General features: G+C 39.7%; 1 protein-coding gene across 3 annotated transcripts in view; it reads right to left on the bottom strand.

Annotated features, from left to right (window-relative positions):
- The window catches only part of ppp2r5cb (protein phosphatase 2, regulatory subunit B', gamma b), a 31,471-nt gene that overhangs the window by 3,163 nt on the left and 6,048 nt on the right, over positions 1 to 22,260 (bottom strand). For 2 of the 3 annotated variants that reach the window (XM_038726513.1, XM_038726515.1), the window contains exons 4-15: positions 9,280 to 9,479; positions 4,379 to 4,489; positions 4,098 to 4,190; positions 3,796 to 3,926; positions 3,632 to 3,691; positions 3,345 to 3,453; positions 3,165 to 3,218; positions 2,040 to 2,210; positions 1,792 to 1,919; positions 1,582 to 1,683; positions 1,275 to 1,347; positions 838 to 954 (exon numbers count right to left, since the gene is read on the bottom strand). In XM_038726513.1, coding sequence (XP_038582441.1) covers positions 838 to 954; positions 1,275 to 1,347; positions 1,582 to 1,683; positions 1,792 to 1,919; positions 2,040 to 2,210; positions 3,165 to 3,218; positions 3,345 to 3,453; positions 3,632 to 3,691; positions 3,796 to 3,926; positions 4,098 to 4,190; positions 4,379 to 4,489; positions 9,280 to 9,479 — 1,349 coding nt within the window. Of the gene's footprint in view, positions 1 to 837; positions 955 to 1,274; positions 1,348 to 1,581; positions 1,684 to 1,791; positions 1,920 to 2,039; positions 2,211 to 3,164; positions 3,219 to 3,344; positions 3,454 to 3,631; positions 3,692 to 3,795; positions 3,927 to 4,097; positions 4,191 to 4,378; positions 4,490 to 9,279; positions 9,480 to 14,952; positions 15,172 to 22,260 lie in introns of those variants that run through there. The other variant, XM_038726516.1, reaches the window with a different exon arrangement.

Here is a 22,260-nt window from a genome sequence, read left to right as displayed (position 1 = left end):
CAGTACAATTCTGTCTGATTTGAATGTCTCGTCGTGGCTACACATTTAAAGCAAAAATTGTTTATGAAGAGTAAATAATTGCAGGACATGACAGGGTAAGTGCCAAGATGAGCAGGCCTCATGACGCAATATGAAAAGAATGCAAGACAATTTGCAAAAATAAACAATTTACTTTAAGGCAAAGAATTGAGTTCTTTAGTCCCAGTTTGTCCACTGTTCCACTTGGAAGCTGGAAGACAGCTGGGATGACACTTTGTGAATGATGTCACCCAATGTCCGTAAGCTTTGAATAATCTAATAATAATCTTGACAGAAGAAATTATTTATGGCATAGAGTGAAGGAGAGTTTTTTATCCTAGTGTGTAACATTACCTGAAATGGCCTCAAATGTTGTAGCTATGGCTGGTAAAGTTAATTTGTATCCAATCAGACACACATTGAGCATACACACATTACATACAGTAAAAAAATTAACCACACTAATGTATTATAAAGGGCAGCTAAAAAGGGAATGAAGTATTAAGGAGAAGCAAAATTGCACTAAATTATATTTGAAGCGAGAGCTTGCTGAGAATTGATTGAAAAAAGCTGAGGAGTGTTAGCTAAAGCAGACGTATATGAAAGATCAAAGCATAGCAGTGTTTCTCCAAACTAACAAAATACAACAGTGAGAAAATTTTCCTAAATGTATTTTTAGCTTTAGTAGGTTTACACAAAGCAATCACGTTGTACATGGAGTCTGGTGTATCAACCACAAAGCCCTGCCACAGCACCTGCCCCACACAAAACAAATATTTACCGCTGCACTGCGCTACATGACGACACTCTATTCCTCACCTGCGTGGCTTCCTCCTCCACTGTTTTCTTTAGCATGCTGACGTCGTCTAGCAGAGGCCCATCGGTCTCCATGTCCGTCGGGCCGTCTGAGCCTGCCGAGTCAATGTACATCAGAAACTGTGCAGGGAGGAGAGAAGAGGAGGAACGGTTCAGAGGCAACACACAGTTGATATAAGTTTTGTGGCGTGTGCACAATTATTGCTGCTTTTGACATTAAATCTTTAAGAAGTCAGTTTTATATCGGTGAACTGCGCATACTCAAAGGTTTCTATTGTGCATTTGAAGTGCTTGTATTATACTGGATGTTTATTATTGTAATCACAGAAATATAAAATTGTCAAATAGATTATTGTTATGAGGCAATCCTGATGTACACTATCAGCCGCTAAGATGCCTGCAGTATTAATATATCAATAGGTTAAAATCTCTTTGCTCACCTGTGGGTTTGACTTGGCAAGATTCTCAATCTTCAACCATGCTTCTTCCCTCTCTTTCCATTTGGCCTTCTCTCTGACGCCCCAAACAAAACCAGACACAATCACTAGGAAATATTTACTCAAAGACACTGACTTTGCAAATGTTTTACATTCAAAGCATTTCATGAGTTTGTGTTTCAGTTTACTTTTCCGGTTTACTCCCTGCTTAGTTATTTTTACCCTTACTAATAGTGTTTATATTGTTATATTGTTATAGAGCCGTAGCTGCGGTGGAAAATTTGGATGTGATGTCTCGCATGTGACCTACTTGCTTTTCTCTGCCCTGAACTGCTGGGTGCAGTCATCAAACAGCTTCTGGTTCATCTCCATGAAGAGTTTCAGAGCATTGTATATCAACCCGTGGATCGTCCTGCAGACACACAAGTCATGACCACGAGTCACTTGATTTACATACTTAGTAGAGAAACGCAGAGACAGACACAAAGGAAAGCAAAGCGGAGCCTGTGCAGTGACTCACTTGTTCCAGTGGGTCTTGGAGTTGCGGTAGAGGGATGGGAACATGATGGGCAGGATCTTGGCAGCGTTGTCACTTATCAGGCTCATGATGTACTCATTGTTCCAGTAGTACAGAGCTCGTTCTGCCACCTAACAAGGTTACAGACAGACAACTTTAGATGGGAAAAAAATCTACCAACATTCCCTCTGCGCATGTGTATAACGAATATACTAAACCACATCAAATGTTTGCTAGGATGAGTGTCAGACCTGAAAGTGTGGGCTGGACACACACTTGGCCAGCTGTCTGAAGAGAGGCTCCATGACTTTCACAAACTCTGAAGGCTCAATGACATCCAGGATCTCCTCCAGTTCATTGAGGAACATCACCTCTTTTGGACTGTGGGTCTTTGGCCAATACTTCAACAAAGCCATCACCGTCTGCACACAAAAGGAGAACGGACTAATTCAAGAAGCAGAAGAATGTATAGACGGTATGTATCTGTCCAACTAATAATCTGCCGATGAAGTTTTAGTGGAGCTAGCATTTACAAAAGTTTGACACACATATTTAGAGGGATATAGCACAGATAGCTATGTATATACTTTGTACATCATTGTACTTTTCGTGTGGGATACAAATCAGATCAGGTTTGTTTTCTTATTTCATACTGAAATCACACGGGCTAAGCAAGCAAATGTTGTCTCTCTTTTTATCCCCTTTTATTATTATCAAAATGCATTTCATTTGTTCTTCACTAAGATTTTAAAATAATACAACCAGGCAATTCTGAAGATAGTCAGAAGAAAGAAGATATAACTACTATAGATAGAAGATAATAAAAGACTGCTTAACATGTTTATTTGGTGGGCAGCCTAACTACTACACTACAGTGAGTACCCTGACAAATCACATTGCAACTGAGTATAGTAAGGAAATGTCAAAAACTACACTTTGTCAGTGGAGTCCTTGGGTTCAACCTAGGGCAGGACAATAAAACTAATTATCGCAATATAATGTTTTTCAATAACAATATAACAAATGTTCAATAAATATTTGATTTTATTCACTTGAATCATATACGAATTAGGACTTAATTTTTTAATAGGATGGTTATTTTGTTGAGGGAAAAAAAAAAGCTTTTACTTAATTTTACTCATGCACATGTGTTGAAAAAGATTTTATCATAATCGTTTTGAATCTTCTACCTCAGATTTGTGAAGTGATCCACTGTTTGGCATCAAGTGTTGACTTTTTATCGTGATAACATTTTTGGCCATATCGTCCAGCCCTAGTTCAACCAGACATTAAAATCTTGTCTGCTCAAGATTAGTTAAAGGATAATTCCATTAACGCTTTTAACAACATAGCAACATTAATAACTCATGTCTTACCGGTTCTGTGAGGGTGCTATCCTTCTCTAAGAACTGTACCACACAGTAGGCCAGCTAAGGGAGAAAGACATCATGTTGAAAATCGCAGTATTGTAAACACTGATGTTATATGTTTTTCAATTTATTTAAATGACACAGCAAGGCATGACATAATATTTAAGACTGACAGTCTGTAGTTACCTGTGGGTGATATACACTTAGAGACTTGACTTTGTGTAAAGGCAACAGAACTTTCAGCAGGAATATCTTGTGCTCTTCTTTCAATGGTAATGCGAACCCATTGATTATGCTGTAAGGAGAAAAAAAAAGCACTAGGTCTGTACATAATGGTCTTTAGAGACAACAGAGATAACACAAAGGCTATACCTGTATGTATCAACACAAATGTGTCAGTTTAATTTAAAACAAAACCACAACCTGAACCATAAACACCAGCAACGTTTCACGGGTGCACCTCAATATCTTACCTGCCTAATATTTCCAGTAATTCTGCTATTCCATTATGATGTTCAGTCTCATAAATGAACCTGAAAAAGCAACACAGTGACACATCACGGTGGAACATTTAACAAAATAAGCTCCATTTAATCACAAACACAAGCATCAGTAACGTACTCAACTCCTCACTCACCTATAAAATATGTTATTAATATGTTTCCTAATGTACGCTCGCAGGCCCAGGAACTTGCCATAGATGCGATGAAGAGTGGTCTTTAAAAAATCTCTTTCCCTGGGGTCTTCACTGTCAAACAGGTCTAAGAGCTGTGCAGGAAAATAAAAAAAGGTTACTAAAATCACTGAGGGCAAATTCAATTGAGCTCCAGACACAAAGATGGAAGAAAAATACACTCGAGCATCGTGAAAATGCAAACGATGCCCTTACTCTTTAACATTTATAACCATAAACACAAACTTGTATCATTATGTGCTCACCTGCATTACAAACCTCTGGTCAATATACTTTTTGGCTATGTTTGGTTGAAAGTCAGGTGACTCTAAGAACCGTAGGAAGAATTCATAGACAATCTGTGGGAAGAAGAGCAGAGGTGAAAAGTCTTGAAAGTAACATCTGGATGGATTGATTCTATTCATCAGTTTACAGTGAATAAGCAAGACTTTGTCTGAGTATGTCTTTTGTGTATTTCTGTGTGTGTGTGTGTGTGTGTGTGTGTGTGTGTGTGTGTGTGTGGGGGGGGGGGGGGTTAACTGTGTACCTGTAGGTGTGGCCATGCTGCCTCTAGTGTGGGCTCATCTTCCTCTGGGTCAAACTCGGCACCGGTGGGGTTGGATGATGGAGGCAACGTCCTGAACATATTTCCAGAAAACTGGGGGAGAAAAACAAAGAAAGGTTTTTCAGCTCAACAATCCACCGAAAATCCAACATTGCTCAGTCAACGTAAGAGATTCTCGATACCTTGCAATTACAGATTTGACTGTTTATTTTACAAAACAATATCAACAAAACTAAAATGGAATCACTAGACAACAACAGGAAGAGTCAAGTTCTCTTCACAGTCTGAAGAGAACTTGACTCTTCCTGTTATTACTGTGATTTAACATGCACACTGTGATACGTCATTCAGTCCAGCCTGACATCAAACAAGTGTGGAGTTTGGTTAACTATTTAAATACAATGAAGTCAAAAAAAAATTAATAATACATCACTTCCTGTTTTTTGCATTTTGCATGAAGAATTGTTAGCTTATAATTGGACCCGATTTTCGTGCATCAATCTGGGGACCGTTAACTTTTATCAGCTTTGTCCAGAGATGGTCCATGCCAAATTTGGTGCCGTGGGGCTTGCCGGTTCGGAGAATTAATTACCAATACCATATGATTCACCACACACGTAAAAATAAGGTTTATGATTGTGCGATTTACTGTCGCGTAGGTCTGCCAATTGTTGCTTTCTATAAATGCTGGCGGATAGACTATACCAGTGATCTGAAGACATGGTCTCTACAGAAACTGAATGACATTTCGACAGGATACAATCACCTTTTATACCGCATGTAGCCAGTATGAAAACATAATAGTTGCTGTTGTCAAACCCTAGTAAACATTAGCTCAGGCTGTTAAGTTTGCCTACTCGACCTGCCACTTTGACAACGGATGATTAATTGATTGCTTGTAAAACACATCTGAAAGCTGAAATAATGAACCTGATGGGAGAATTCAGAAATCCATCAGCCACAGTATTTGACAAGCAAACAAGATAGTATACAATCAGTAACTTAACCCACAATTTATTACACATGGGTTGTTAAGGGAGTTGACTGATAAGTACTAAAGAAGAAAACAAGCCTGACCCTTTGTGAAAAGTTTCTCACTGGAACAATATATGTTATATGCTATTTTACTGCACAGATCACAGTAAAAATACACCTTAAAACAAACACTGGTACAATGTTACATAGCCTCTGTAAAGTGGTTTTTCTTCCAAACACTAGTTCCAGTACATCGCATTATTGCCCACAAGTGTCCCAAAAGACAAGTAAATATAAATACTGTTTTGTCAAATAAGGCTTACATTATGCAAATCCATCTTCATAATGTTAAATGAGAAAATGTTGTATTTTCTTGATGAAAAAGAATGAATGAAATTGTGTTTGATGGTTGAATATTCCCTCTTGTGCTTGTGTTTCACTGGCAATACCATTTCCCAAACTTGGCTCCATCTATTTTCCCTCTTCGTCTATTCACACTCAGGGTCCAGTCCAGTCGACCAGAGGTCAAAACACACTTACTCGCGATCATGTTTATATTCTTAGTAGAAACCATTTCTTACTCCCCCCGAGAGAAGGGGACTAATGGAACAACCAATGTCGTGTTATCCAAAGGTCTTCCAAAATATTGTTGTAAAGCTTGAACACTGAGGCATCAAACACACCCCAAAGAACAAAATCTTACGGGGGGAAATAGTATGTCCAGCCTTAACATAAGAATACACTCTTTATGGCTATAAAAGGAGTTTGTAGTGTCAATATCCATACTTTGATGATGAAAGCCATCAGTGGACTTCAAAGAGTCTTTGTTTTTAAGGGGGGAAGGGGAAAGAGGCTGCAAGGAATGAGAGTATATTTTCATGCTGATTTGGCAGCTCTGCTGCATTTTCTCCTGCACTGATCAAATAAAGCTATGACAAGGAGGATGGGGGTAAATTTGCACCTTGATCATCTGCAGTTTACCATGTGGCATTGAGGCAGGGCTTTGATTAACATCAAAGGCTTTTTTAATTTGGGAGAGCAAACCTGGCACCATGAACACATTGAGGCCACAAGGCTCAGAGGAACACATGTCTAATAAATATACAGTAGGAGCTCAATGACAGCCACGCTGACTACAGCCCAACTGAATGAACAGGCTCAGACCTGCGGAGAAAGAAGCGACAGACCATTTAGGTTTAGTGACCTCAATACTTTCTTGGCCATCTTCAGACAAATACCCTGAAGTGACCCACTTGTGGGAACCAAAATAAATGGAAGATCAGTGATTTTAAGGATGACTGTTAAGTTTATGGTTTGTGAGACACAGATCTTTGGAACTGAGGTCAGTGATGCTCATGAGAGTTTCCTATGACTCACTGAGGTGCCATAGGTCTGAAACCAGTAAGTACTCTTCTCTTCACATGGCACAGAATTAAAGCCCACATGAAAAAGAGCTAGCTTCTTAACAAATATCCTTATACAGTAAGTTAAAGGAATTAAAAAACAGACATGAGAATGGCAGGATATTTTTTATGGAGCTAAATAATATGCAATTATTACTGTAAAACTTCTGTTGTAAATTTTTATTTGCTTAAGTTACTGACCTCATGAACATTTGGGAAAGGCATCTATATGTATCAGGCCTAATTAATTCCTTTACCATGTCGGTAAATCTGAATGAATAATATTTTGGTGCTCAATGTTTCCATAAAATGAACAAAACGATTTGATTGTGGAGAAAGAAAGGATGTGTAGCATGTCCATATTGACGAAAGTTAAAACATTTATGCACAATCTAAGCAGCTTAGAACTACCTCAAGCTGGCGACTGGGTGAACTTTAAGAGTTTTTAGACATCTAAAGCCTAGTTCACACTACACGAGTTTCAGCCCAATTTGCCTGTCAGGCTGTGATTGGGGGTAAATCAGCAGTTGATCGGCCAGTCGTTATGTGTGAACTACTCAATGACGCATCAAAACGGCTTCCCGACACATTTCTGACACATCGCCAACGTCTGCCAGATATCTAGCATGCCAAATATCTGGAAGAGTCGGCAGACTCGAAATCCACATCCAGCCAATGAGAGCAGGCACCTGGCAGAGCCGGCAGCTACTTTTTCACCACAAAACACTTTTTACTCCCCTCAGCTCTCTGTAGCTCAGACAATCCCTGCTATCTGAGTGTGCTAATCCATTCTTTCACACAGATTTTTTGTCTTTATAATTGGTATCTTTATAATAACAAACAACAGTTGTTTCATGTGTTGGTTCGCGTCATTTCCCGTTTCACGTGCGTTTTCTTGACAAAACGTGGTTTGGAGACCAGCGTCGGGTGACACAGCCGCTGTCAGCTCGTGTAGTGTGTGAGGCCCTGTCACCTATCAGTCACGTAGTGTGAACGCCACAATGACTTCAAGACTCCCGTCACAAGACCGCAAGTTGTGTAGTGTGAACGGCACAGCCATTGGCCGACGCTGAAAGTCGTGTAGTCTGCACAAGCCTTAAAGGACTTCTGTAAAAACCAGACCAGACGCCTAATTGAGACTTATTTGTCAAAACATGTAGCCACACCAGGCCAGGATGAGACAGACGTCTAATTGGGACTAGGCTTTTTTTTTTATTTAAGTTTTACGTTATGTAAAAATAGGCTTACACTAGCAGCAGAATAACATCACTAGGTAGTAGGCAGGGACAAAATGTGGAAAATCTGCAATGTGCGATAGCATTGTTCAATATTGCGATGACAATATGACTTGCAATAAATTAACCAATAATGAAGTGTGCATATTTGCTGCCTGGTTGTTTTTAAATTGACTAAAGGAATATGAATTGGATATTTTAAACATAACTACTTAGTTTACAACAGCAAAGTCAGTATAAAAACTCTGAAATCAAAATACTGAGTGACGTTACATGAGAAAAAATGAAGAGTTTAGACATCAGTCCGTATCAGTCCAGTCTGATAGTCTGCTGTGATTCATTGTCTATAGGTAACGTTACCGCTGGTAGAGAGGAGGGACTGGCTTGTCTCAGCCAGAAGCTATGTTTACAAGCATGTGCCAAATTTTAAAGGTATGTGGCAAACTAAGCTTAACAATTTAGCTTGTTTGCAACTTTTTGCTAATTGCCAAGCTAACGATAGCGTGCCGTCCTTGTGTAAAACATATAGGATGAGAAGTTGTGGACAAAGCAGGGTAGAACATCGCTTTCTACATGTTTACGCTTGTTGAACAGGTGTATTGATAAAGTAATGGCTTTTTACTTTTAAGGTTAAACTGCACTTTCAGTTACAAGTGCAGATATTTTCAGCTCGAGTTATTTGGAGTTACCTTCACTTCACTGTCTCCACTGCCACCTCTCTGTTCTGCTGGCTGCTCTGTGGCTGTGTGTGTGTGTGTGTGTGTGTGTGTGTAACTGACACAGAGCAGGGCAAAGGCTGCAGCCTGATAATAAACACTATAGCCTTGAGGCCCGTTTAATACCGCGTTTGAATGCCTATCCCTAAATATTAGTTTTCAGGTAGTCTTTTGTGATGTGTTTATTGCGCTTGTTCAAAAAGAGGAAAATATGATTTATCGGTCAGCTCTACTATGCAGGGTAAGAATGTGTTTTCTATCATAGGTGATTATGGCTGCCAATTAAAATCAGGAGAGGCTTTCATTTGTGGGAAACAGTGATGGTGTGATTAATGTTTCTGATTATTAACATGAACTTCACATAAAACTATTCTGTTTCAGGCACATTATGAATCAATGTGAGACGCAATGATACAGTAAAACACACAAAACAGTAGTCTATGAAAGCCCAAACTACTGGACAATTTAAATAATTAGATTTTTCCGTGTATGAACTTTGTTTGATGTGAAATGTCAATGACAAATCAAAGCCCGTGGTCTGTTTAAATACTGACCATGTGAACCACCTCTGGGTAGATGGGTTCGGTGATGACGTTTCTGTTGTGGGTGATGTACTCCACCATCTCGCTTAGTGCTGCCCGTTTCACCTCCTTCCATTTCAGGTCGCTCAGTGGGTCTGAGACAAAATCGAACAGGACGCAGCACTGCCGCAACTTCTGGATGAATAGCTTTTCCTGCTCTGCAGAGGGAACATCTATGAGAGAGAAATGGACGGAAGTGAAGTGAAGTGTGACTACACATTCAAGATATGAACACTATCTGAGAAATTGTCCCTCACACCATCGGAGCTGTCACAGACCAACATCTTAATATGGCATAGTTTGCCCAACAGTCACTGCCTGATCAGCCACCATGGTGTATCCCACTATCACCACCATGGATTAAAGTGTAGACAAAAATGATACAGGAAAGGGATACTGCCGTAGCACCGGACAATGTCTTTTATAAACAATGAAAAAGCAGTCTATGTTCATCTTTGTTTGTTGCCATGGTAATCAGTGCCAAAATCCATTATATGAACATCGCCCAGTCCCCCCCCATCCTCGCTCTCTCAGCCAGTAATAATTTGTACCAACACTTCATGAGTTATTAAGTTTCAGTACAACTGTAATTTGCTGCTGTGGAGTTCATGTGGTGACATGTAGAGGCTCCATTTAAACGACCTTTCAAAGACCGTGCCACCACCACATCAATATTGCAGAGGCTCTAAATCAGCCTCCAGGGATTCTGTGCCACACCTGTCTGTGTATAATCATTAACTCGCATTTTAAAAATCATTACACGTTTCTGTAGCTACTGCACACTCACAGTCTATGGGCACACCTCCACTCTGTACTAGCGCAGCACACATTTATCACCATGCAACAGCTGCTGCAAATAAATCAATGATTAGAACAATTCATCCCCAACACTTTTACTCAACAAAACAGGCTTTAAGGAATCAAATAAACATCATCGTTGAGATCGGGTGATGGAGCCCTGCCGGTTGCTTTCACGTCACAGCTTGTGACCAAGGGTGATGGGGCTTTTGCTATTAGAGCCTAGACACACTCTTTGCCTACTGAAGTCTTTAGCTTCTTTCAAATCTCTTCTTAATACTTTTCTCTTTGTGTTATATGGAAATATGCATTTTTATTGTTTTTATTACTATTAATTTGATGGTATTCCTTCTATTGTCTTCACTTCCTCTTTGCTCATGTTCTTCAGCCTTCATTTGTCTGGTTTTGTTTCTTTTTGTAAAACACTTAACATTGTCAAGACAATAGCTATATAAATAGAGTTTATTATTATTCTTTTTATCATACAAGGACCCAAAAGGTTTTGAGCTCATGTAAAAAATTTCATCAACCTCTGAAATATTGACGCTGTGCCAAAAGCTAGGAGCACAGGAGCTAAATGCAGAATCGGCAAGACTTTTTGTTCTTGTTCACTTTGGAACCATTACAAGTCTGCTCCCAGAGGACCTCAAGGGCTTTCCCAAATCGTAAACAAAAAAATGTTTTTGACACATATGGTGTAAGGCCATTTAAGCGCTTTCTAAACTATAAACCTTTCTAAGAACTATGCTTAAACTCCAGGCAACATTGTAGGGATTTGAAAAGAGCCATTATGTGTGTTCTCCCCTCTCGTTTTCATCAGTACAGTTCTGGATCAACTTGACTTTTTTGGAAGACAAGATAGGACACCATTAAGTATGTAATAGAGATGCACCGACGTATATTAGTAGTTTATATTTGAAAATATTTCAAAGAATACATTACCTATTTCTAGTAGGTTATTTCGTATCTCGCCATTTTAATTCTACTTAATTCCAGTGTGAGTTTACTCACACACTACAGTAACTTTTCCCTTCTGTCTATCTCTCCCTTTATCTGTCTGCTCTGTTGTTCTTCTGAAGGTGCATTTTCTGTTTTTCCACCCACGTTTACTTGTTGTTAACGATGCCTATCGAAAACGATCAAGATCACTCTAGTACTGAATGACATCTGCACCAACAGGTGTGTTCAGTGTTGCTTTTCCTGGTTCGAGCTTTAAAATAGCCACCGTGTCCGCGTCTTCTCACCTAATAGCATATAACATCTCTCTCTGTGTCTGCCAAACATACCGTGGTGGCTGTTAATATACCGGGGCGGTCAGCACAAGTTAAGTCTGTGAGAGGAAACAGAGTTTATTTTGGCCTTGCAGGTATTACAAATTCCAAGCGTTGTGTCTTCTTTACTCACAGCGAAGAACTTCCACGACTACATATTTTCATCATTCAGTTGGTTACTGTTTGTGCTGCTGTGTGCTTGAACCATCGTGCGGCGCAGCAGGTGACTAGCACAGGATCAAATATTTGGGGCTGATTAGCACCAGTCACTAGTCACGGCCGATTTAGCTGAAAACCGGACAATTCTGGTCACCAGCTGATCGATCGGTGCAACTCTAGTAAGTAATAATAGTGTATATAATCTGTCATGATGTAGGTACTGCACGAACACGCCACTTTCACTGCGGGAATCACTATTTTGTTTTCAGTTGATTAAAATGTCAGTAGCAGCCTGTAAGAAATGACAATAGCCAAACAGCTTCTCTTGTCCTCATTTCAATCGATTGATCAAATTCCCAAGATACAAAAAGTACTCAGAAACCAAAAACAAGTGCATTCATTTCTGTCCAACATGTGACTAAATGTCACCTTATAAAACCCACCTATAGGGCAGCATTAATTTTTTCATCACAACCTGTGATTTATGAGTCAGCCTCGTCTCCCCATTAACAATCTGTATGTCACCATGGCGACCACGGCAGAGATAGGACTTTGGACCAGGGGTTACGGCTGCTAATCAAAGATGCAGGCAGGCTGCTGCTGTTAAACTGGCATCATATGCTGCTGATTTGTTGGGCCCATTAGCTGCGGCCAAGAGACGTGTCAGCCAAACTGACCTTGTAAAACACGGATAATACCAACCGGCAACAGCAAATTCCCAAAGGACAGTCCAAGATGTTCCTACAAACATATCCAAACCACAAAAGCACACAAAACTACAAAAATTGCTCTGATAATAAAAAGGTAATTAAGCAACTGGCTTTATTCTTCAACATCAAACAAACAAAATTAACGTGACTGTCTCAGAAACAGTCTCCCAACATGTACGTATGAAAGATTAAGATTAAGAATATTCAACAAGCCTGTACTGAGACTGATCAGCCTGCGGATGCTGTCAAATTACCGTTACCTCATTTTACATACAGAACACACAGATCCAACATCCGATAGTAACAACTGGTATCAGATTTAAGACAACTTATTGTAGTTCAGGCCCATCAAAAGAGGTAGCACAGTAAGTTCTCAGATTTAAGACAGTTGTATTTGGGTAATTTGGTTTTCTGTAGCAAACAATGCTACGAAGTCATGTTAATTGAGTTAAAGTATGCAACACCCAACTAGGCTAGCACCTGAACGTATAAACGTTTACCACAAACGCCAACAACACAGCAGGTCTAATTCTATGAACCTACAAAACAAGTACTAATTGTATATAGGTACTTTCTCATAACAGGAAACAGATACATAAATGGCGCATACATATACACAGGGATAATGCCCTTAGTCTTGTTGACATCTTTTCAAGTAAAATTTAGTATCCGTCATTTGCATAATCTCCCTTTTACCACCAACACATTCAGCTATATTTTTTTTTTTAAAACTGTCAACTAGCAGATAAATGCAGCTGACATGCAAAGTTATCTGGCATACGTAAAGGAAGCTGCCAATACGGTCATCTGTAATAATGAATTTGCAGTATTTTCTGTGCAGCCCCATTTTGAATTTTGCCTCTACAGCATGAAGGGACACTGGTACAAACATCAGTGTTTTTAATTTTAATTTTCAGTAGTGTAGGTTTTGCACACTCCCACACAGGCTAGAACCTGAACCTGGGACTGGCAGCACCAACAGACAGACTTTACCTACACCTCGACGCTTCTGAATCACAGCTGGTATTCGGCACACACAAAATACAGCCCCCTTCACAGAGCACTCGTAGAAACATCTACGCTTTCGTTAGGTGGTGGACGAGGCGTGGCACGACTAGTAGTGTGGTACCTTGGCGCAAGGAGTCAAGCAAACAGATTCAAATTTATTTTTTTTTTATCAATCTTCAGACAGTGTAGAATAGTGACATGTTTGTAAGTAGCTTTGCAGTCACATCATATTTTATTCCCCTCTATCCAAACTACCAGCCACAAACAGGATCTAATCGACTGCATCAAAAGGTCAAACAGCTGGAGCACACTGCGTTTATGTAAGTCACAGCTGAGAATATTCTTTTGTTCTTCCTTTCTAGCAAGCTGCAACTTAAGCTGTGAAGCTGCAATTTAAACTTTTCTGGGGAAAACCTCTACCACTTTCTGTGTCTGTTACTGCCATTTCCCGTCTCCCTCTCTAACAGATACAATACCTACAAAAGTATTGCGCCCTTTATGAATTAATGCCAAAGTGCAAATAAATCTTTACATTGATCTAAAATAATTAAGCACAAAAATCCACTACCACCACTAGCTCATCACCTTGGCACTTCAAGTTTCTTAAGTTAAATGGAGATCATGAGAGTATATCAAGTGATTTTTAGGTTTAATTCCTGAGGACCTGTAAGGTTGGCGCCTGCAAGCTGAAACATGGGTCCACCCATGAGCACCTCATCTCATCAACCCCTTAGTGTCAAGAGGTATTCCAGCTCCTGTTACACAACAGCACTTGCCTAAAATATTAACAGACATGCTGTGCAACTGCAGACTTCACAAACAGGCCTCTCCGCATGGATGGGCAAATAACCTTTACTCATCTGAAGGCTCCAGTGCGCATACAGGAAACCAGTCATGGACACAAATTGCTCCCAAGTACAAATCTCAAATCCCAACAATATCAACTGGTGATATGTAATGAACTGATTATCAAAGTGGAACCAGTGGCAATTTAGATATAGGACAACCAATGTGATATCGCCGACAGCAGCACGCATGTAGAATAATAGGCTGCATTATTAAATCGGTTCCCAGGGAAAGGTTGATTGCAAAGAAGGTAATACATGAACACATATGTACCTTGAGTTTGTTACAGTATAACACTTACTCAGAGGTACCACGCACCTAGTCAGTTTCTGTTTTCCATGCTCAACACTGGCTGTAGGTCCCAGCTTCAAGTTTGCCTGGTTAGACAGTAACTCAGAAGAAGCCTACTTGAGATCAACAACAACATGCAAAGCATTTTACTAACACGTGTGTCAACTCACACCAAAATACCTATATAAAATACAATACAGATGCAGACACCAACAACAAGCTTTTACCTCACTTCCTATGACATCAGCAGTCTTGATGGGGGATGGGAGACTCAAAACTAGCACTCCTCACTCTCTCACCCTCACGGAAGCTAAGCTATGCAGTGTCTTGGCAAACCCCTTCCTCGTTGACATACAAACAAAATCACCTTCCTCTTCCAAAAATACTCATGCCACCAACACTAAGAGGATACATGCTCTCAGTCTCTGCAGCAACTTTTTAGAAAAGTCACAAATATGTTCTTCTACAAAATCCAAAGAAGCAGCTGCTAAATAGTAACAACATTTTTGTCCATCTCCCCTTCAAACACACAAACACAGAACAGGCACATTTCCTATTCTCACCTCTAAAATGCATGAGGGCCACAGGCTGGAAAGGCCCATTGGAGCTCGATGCATCCAGAACCATCCCACTGGCAGCTTCAGTACATGCCAACATCAGTGAGCTGAGGCAGGAGACAGGGGAGAAGAGGGCTGCCCAGGCTAAGGAGAGGAGCCAGCCTCCATTTTAGCACAAACACTCGGAGCAGAAAATGAAGCTCCCCTGCTGCTGGAGGAAACCAGCTAGTCAGTGATGTCATCCCCCACTGCAGCCGCCGGGTTGGCTGGCTGTAATCACATGGGCTGGCTGTCAGAATATATAAACATGAGAGAAGGGATTGGCTGGTGGGCTGAGGGGGAAGGGGTGGGGCTGTTACTGTGACAGAAATGAGAGAAAGAGTTTATAAAAACACAAAATACAGGCCTGCCAACAATTTAGCCCATTTTGTTACTCAAATGTAAGAATAAGGTCAGCAAATACACACTCCTATCCAAAATGTAGGCTGTTCCAAAGGAGTCAGAGGTGGGGTAAAGTGAAACTACACTTTGCTCATTCACAGCTTAACACCTAACAACAAAGCCCAATACCACAACTGTTACAACAAATTACAACACTCAAGTCAAACAAAAGTTCAATACACTAAAAATAACAAACAGGAAACAATATGTGTTAAGAATGTGCAACACAATTCTTACTACATAAAACTTCACAGATGTAACAGAAACACCAGACAAACTATAAGCTGAGGTTTGCACAAGAAGAGAGCGTGTCTAACACGGTTTGTCAGGTAAAAGCCATTGTTGTGTGCTGTCTTTGTGTGTATGTGTGAGAGTTTTTGCATGACAGATGGCTCTCCCGGAGCACAGCCTGAGCCCAGGTGTATGTGACAGAGAAACAGGAAGGCAGGAAGGCAGGAAGTCTCAATGTGAGCCACACAGGATGTGCATATGCAGTCAGCAGCACTCTGTCTTGTCTCGGCAGCACTGGGGACAAAACTCTGCACTGTACGGCTGTGCAGGAAATGGGCAAATCCACGGTGACGTACCAAGTTAAATGCACCAAAAACCATACTCACATACAAAGTAACTTAACGAATACAGCAAATCCAATGACGACAAGGTAGTTATTCTCCCAATCAGACAATCTAAAATCCGGTGACAACTGAATCTAATTAAGTAGAAAGTTTTGTGTGTGTGTGTCATCATGCTGCTAGGACTGTGGCCAACTAATGGCTTTTGCATCCCAACCTCTGTAAGTACCATGCAAAACAATGCAAAAGCAATGCAGGGGATGCTCTTTGCATTTTTTAGTAATATTTTTCAAAACAAAACAATTTGCTCATGTTTGCTGCATGTGAGAAACTATTCCAGGAAAAAGTTATTTCCTGTGTAATCTGATTTACCCCATGAGGATTAGAATTTTATAACCAGACCTGTACCAACAAAGACAATCCACAAGCATATCAACCTTAGCATAGGCTTCCCTTTGTGAAGTACACAGTCTCACAGTGTACATGACTAAACGCATTAATAATGATTTTGAGCATTATTTTTTTTTTTTTTTTTTTACTCCTCATGGTCGTCATTGTGACATACAAACAACCAAATCAATGGTAAATTGACTTGTATAGCCCTTTTCAAGTCTTCTGACCTCTCAAAGCACTCACACACACACACACACACATGGCACAGCCACCGGGAGCAATTTGAGGTTCAGCATCTTGCCTACTTAGGCATGTGGGGTGGGGGAGCTGGGGATGGAGCTTTCAATCTTGCGATTAGTGGACAACCCGCACTACCCATGCTTAGCTTTTCTCTGTTTACTATTTCCGTGAAATATACAAGGACAAATGAAATCAAGTTATACTTTGTTGCATACAGAGTCTAAATCGTATCAGTCTTTTTACATGCCAAAAAGTACGCTGCTAAATCATTATTTGTTTCCAATACTATTTCTTTTGTCCAGCAGATGTAGCTGTAAACTTTGGTCTAGATAAAACATCACTTTTATATAATATAGTTGGGGAACTTTTCCAGAGTTTCACAATCAAAACACTATGTTTTTAGGTCACAGACCCAGTATGTCTTCAGTTGCTTTATGTTGTGCAAATGAATTATTCGCTGGGTTTACAGAAAGGGCAGCTGTTTTAACACAGCATGGGGTGTCACAGCTCCTCCCTGTGAGTCTGTAGTTCTGCTTTGGAGGTGCAAGAGGTGTTGGGATGGTTCATGTCGGGATGTCATGCATTTGGCTAAAGTACCGGATTTTTTGCATCTGCTAGTATGTAGCTTCTCGTCTCCTGCTAAACAGTGTTGTTTTAGTGTTATAGTTTATTTGACTACTGAGTGCAGAATAAAAGGTTACATCCTTTCTCAAACATTGTCCTGGTTGCAGCTTGATTTTGTGCAACTGGATAATCCTGACTTGTGTATTATGTATTCACTTATGTATTTCTGCTGCTCTTTTATTTATGGATCATCAGATGGGGGGTCAACTGTTGATTTGACTAAATGTATGGGGGAGGGGGGAAAAGGAATGTATACATCCCCAGTATAATGATCCAATCACCAAACATAATTTAGCAGTGGAAAGAACTCCAATATCAAGTCTGGCTGGTCCTAATATATACAATAGTGGGGCATTTCAGCAGCAGGGTTTAGTCTGAGCATATAAAGGGCCCTTTCTTGCCATTCTGTCCCCTAGTCATGGGGCAACCTCCTATCAGAAGATCTGTTGTTCTGACTAAGACAAGACAATGCAAAACACACCCACTTGTTACAAATACTCTCCAAACGCTTCTTTGGCACATGCATTCATCAGGCCTGGGCTTTTCGCTGAGTGTGTGTGTATTTTCTGGCTGTGGAAAGACAGTGAGCTTGTGAGACATCGTGAGTCTGCTGGTGAATGGGATGGAGAGTGGGCCTCTAAATTCATCATTGATAGCAGCAGGCAGCCTAAAATACACAGCTGAGTGGTTCATTTACAGGTCTGCTGATCTTCAATGTCATGGTCCTCTGTAATACGCACTGAAGGCACAAATCTATTTGGGGAAACAGACCCATCAACACAGCTGAGGCTCTTTTAACAGTAGCTGGACTTTGTTTCCCCTTAAGCAGCTTCCAATGATAGAAACACAGCTCCATTGGTATGCAAGATCAATTCTCATTCATCTACTTACTCAAACTCTTATAGAAAGTGATCTATTCAAATTAGAGATGGCTTGATCATTATGGCTGCTCTGCATTACTTTCACATAAAAAGAGAAAATATGGAGGGACAAACAGCTGCAACTATATAGGGAGTATTACTGGGTAACAGCCAATCACAAATGTTGTACATTCTAAGTGGAAACACCTGTGGCTGCATAACTGTAAGCTGAATACACTCAACAGAAATTCACCATAAATACTGCATACTAAAACTATCATCATCAACTGTTATTTATCATTAATAATTAGACCCCAAAGTTGACAATTTCCATTTGTTTTGGCTGCAGTTCATGGGTCTGTAAAAATATATGACTTACAATTAGGGATGCACGGAATGTTCGGCCACAGAATTTAATCGGCCAAAAATAGCAAAATGGTGTTCGGCCTAATAAGTCAAAAGACCGAATAAATTTTACCAAACAATTACGCTGACATGTCGGCAGTGGAAGCATTTAAAAGTGTCAGACGACGCAAAAATCACCGTTTGCAGACACTGTTCTGCTGAATTGTCTCCTTGCACATCCACTCCATCTGTGGCTGATTTCTTAAAAAAGGCAAACAGTCTGAACAGCTTGAGTATTTCTGTCACTCTTTTCTGAGAAGGCGATTAAGCTAGCCACACCTAAATTTGGAGTGCACACGTATTCAAGTCTTTATGGTAAATCCACTGAAACGGTCCAGAGCGAGCCGACAGGCAGGTTAGCGACTTTATCCTGTCATTGTTGTCAAGTGTTGCAGTATGAGTCCTACCTGAAGAGAGCCATTAAGTCTTCATGTTACGCGATACGAGAACCACATACAACATTATTTATCAAACTTGATGAATTTAGCGCACGCATGTGAAAACATCCAGTTTTCAAAATAAGGTGTCTATAGAGTATGGAAATAAGATTAATTGGATTATACTCACAGAAAGTATTAAACATATTACGTGTCCATTAAAAGTAAATGGACACATGTAATTTACTTTACCGGACCCTCTCAGACCCACCCACCATATTCTCTCCAAATCCTGTGAGAAACACTGAGTAAAAAGCACATTCTGACTATTCAATTTATGCCATGGTAAAAAAATTTACAAAATAAATGGGAAAAAATGTGACTGTACTTGTTCGGCAATTTCTTTCATTATTTTTGGCTTCGGCCAAGAATTTTCATTTCGGTGCATCAAAAACTATTGTTTACAAAACTATCCTTTTTAAAACATGACATTATGCCAAAAAAATTGTTACTGTAGATTGCTATAATGAACAGTTTTGAAAAATTTTCCAGGGTGGGCACATACTGTCTTCTGTAGGTCAAGCAGATAACACTATTTGATTAAATGTTACTTCAATATTTCTGTTTCATTATTTGACTTCCTTCAAATTATTCAAGGCAGCTAGTGAGTTATGTTCTTCTGTTTTCGTATTTATTTGTGTGGCGTTTAATCAGGGAAGTCTCTCTCATGTGGTGTGGGAGTCTTTTCCTCTATCACCTTCAGTAGTGGTAGAGGAAACCCTTCCCTGAAACCTGCTGTTCCCTTTTATATCCTGCTTTAAGGATCTTCCAACAATGTAATTTTTTATTTTTTACATGTTTTCTACCCTACCAGACACTAAAATGTTAAGTTTCTAAGTTTAAACGTGGTTGTCGAAAACAAACCAGATAATAACTTTATAGAGATGGGATTAGCATTAAACATTCTTGTCCAATAGGTTTGACTCTACTTGTATGTTGCCTACATATATTAGTCTGAAACATGATAAAGACTATAGTACACTCTGTCTTAAAAGTTTCAGTGTGCGAATTGCAACTAGTGGCCCACGTTGCATTCACGCACTCCTTGGATGGTCCCATTTTCCGAGTTGTGAAGTCATTCTTCTGAAAAATATGTATATGCAATACGTACACAAATCAAAGTTCTGTATACTTCTTTTTATCCCATATACACTAATTCTATTTTTGCAATGAAGATTTAGGGAAGATTTAGGGAAGATTTCTGGTCACTGGCAACATCCTGAAACACATGAATGCACCATCAGTCACTGCTCAACCATCCCTTTCCAAGCGTGCAGGAGAAACGATGGTGGCCAACACACTTCGTTGGCTCTTGAGCTAAATAATACTTTTATTTGTCCCAATTTCTCTTGTTTTACCTAATAAACCATTCGACTACTACTAACGTTACTTCTTCTTACGTATTCAATTTCTTAAGTTTCCTTTAGTGTTCCTTCAAATGAAAACCACTGTAGAAACTATATTTCTATCTCTTGTCTGCCTTGGTGGACAACATGTCTTAAATAGGTCAACAGCTCATATTTTGGTGGAATAGAGGAAATGTGTCATTTCCCTGTCACCTATCATCCCATTACAAGCCAGAGACTCATCGAAAGAGTAACCTGCAATCTTAGAACACTAATCCTTAGTGTGTCCTCATAATACAGTTTAAGATTTAAAAATCTTAAGCTAATGCCCACCAACAAAAGGAGTAAATTTACAAAGTAGATGCAGAATATTATGTACCCAGTACATGATTAAATATTTTTTCTAGTTTATCCAAAGAGTTAAAATAAACATGTGCCACACTAAAATACAATTTGTTCCAAAAGGTTTGTAGAGCCTATTACAGAAAATATGTTACTTTGCATGTTAATTTTGAACACAGACAATATACTCTATCTGCAAAAACACTTAAATGGATTAGAATCAGTGTATCTGTTTGTTTTGCACTGCTAAAATAACAGAGGTAGGTTATATAACATTACTGCCCTGATAACTGAAATGTTTGTTCCAGTTAACCAACATTACAGTAACTCAAATAGCTGATACTATAACCAGCAGATGGCAACAAACACCATGAAACAGATGCTCCTTGCAGGATAGCTCCTGCTTTGAAATAGAACACATCCAGGGGCAACAACTTTTGCTCTGCGCTTTTTGGAAACTGCAATTACGAGACTACACACCGACACTAAAATGCACCTGTAGAGAATTTATCTTCTGTTTACGAGCTGCAGACAGAAAGATCTCTACCAAACATTGATCCAAAACACAAATGTCTTGATTTGTGTACTTTTGCAGAGCTCTAGAGGAAACAAAAGCTCACCATATCAGGTCGTCAACACATTTAAACTGCTGTGCTACCGAAAGCAAATGCTGGGACAGGTAAAATGTTTTCTGGAGCAACAACAAGCACATTTGGTTTTGGGGAGAGGTCATGGGAAAGGCCTGCTTCTGGTCAGGGTTCTGAGTCTTGACTCAACCTCGCGGCTCTCTGAGATGCGTTTCCATCAGGAGGTGAACATGCCTGGAGTGAAAACAAGCCAAGCGAGGAGCCTGTTTGGACATGACTAAGTGATAACATCTAGCAGGCCACGGTGGGATAATGTTTTGCAGAATGTTATCAAAGCTCCCACTGGGCTGTGGGAAGCGAACAGCATTTATCAGCAAGAACGTTTTGCTTATTGGTTTCTAGACATAGTACAAGGGTAATGGCTAACTAAGACATTTTATGTTAGAATCAACTCCTTTGTTTGTCAATTCATTCTTATATTACACAAAAGTCTCAACAGGGAACAAATGGCACACAATAACAACAGCTGCTGTTGCCTTTAGTCACAGATAGTTACTCCACATTGTCATATTATCAAAGTCTTTCAAAGAAACAAATAATATTTGTAAATTCCCCCAGAAGGGAATACTGCCTTTGCTGTAGTCTGCTGTAGCGAGGGGCTCACTGCAAGAAAGGTATTCAGACTTAAAGGGCGAAGCAGAAAACAAGGGCACTTTTTTCTAAAAAAAAAACATTTTTTTATAATAAAAAGGCCTTTGAGTGGCTGACAGTGATACTAAAATCTGTCTTGCTAAAAGTCAGTTCTCTCGGGTGATATCCTAGGTTTGCAACTCACAGGACAAGTTTGGTTTATCTTAAGTTCTGATGTAAATCATGCAACCATTTCCTATTCACGCTACACGCAATGTTTGTTTTTCTAGACAAACATGTTTAATAAAAACGCCTTTCGTCGTCAAGTACTGATGCATATGTCATAGCTGTATTAAATCTAAACAATTTAACAATGCATGCAACAATGTATAATTCTGCTTACCAGCACGCAGCATGTCCAAATGTTAAGGACTTTG

Source organism: Micropterus salmoides, unplaced genomic scaffold, assembly GCF_014851395.1.
Source record: "Micropterus salmoides isolate LMB-PRFRI ecotype aquatic unplaced genomic scaffold, ASM1485139v1 Ms_hic_scaffold_18, whole genome shotgun sequence".
Classification (NCBI taxonomy): domain Eukaryota; kingdom Metazoa; phylum Chordata; class Actinopteri; order Centrarchiformes; family Centrarchidae; genus Micropterus; species Micropterus salmoides.
This window is presented reverse-complemented; position numbering and strand designations above follow the sequence as displayed.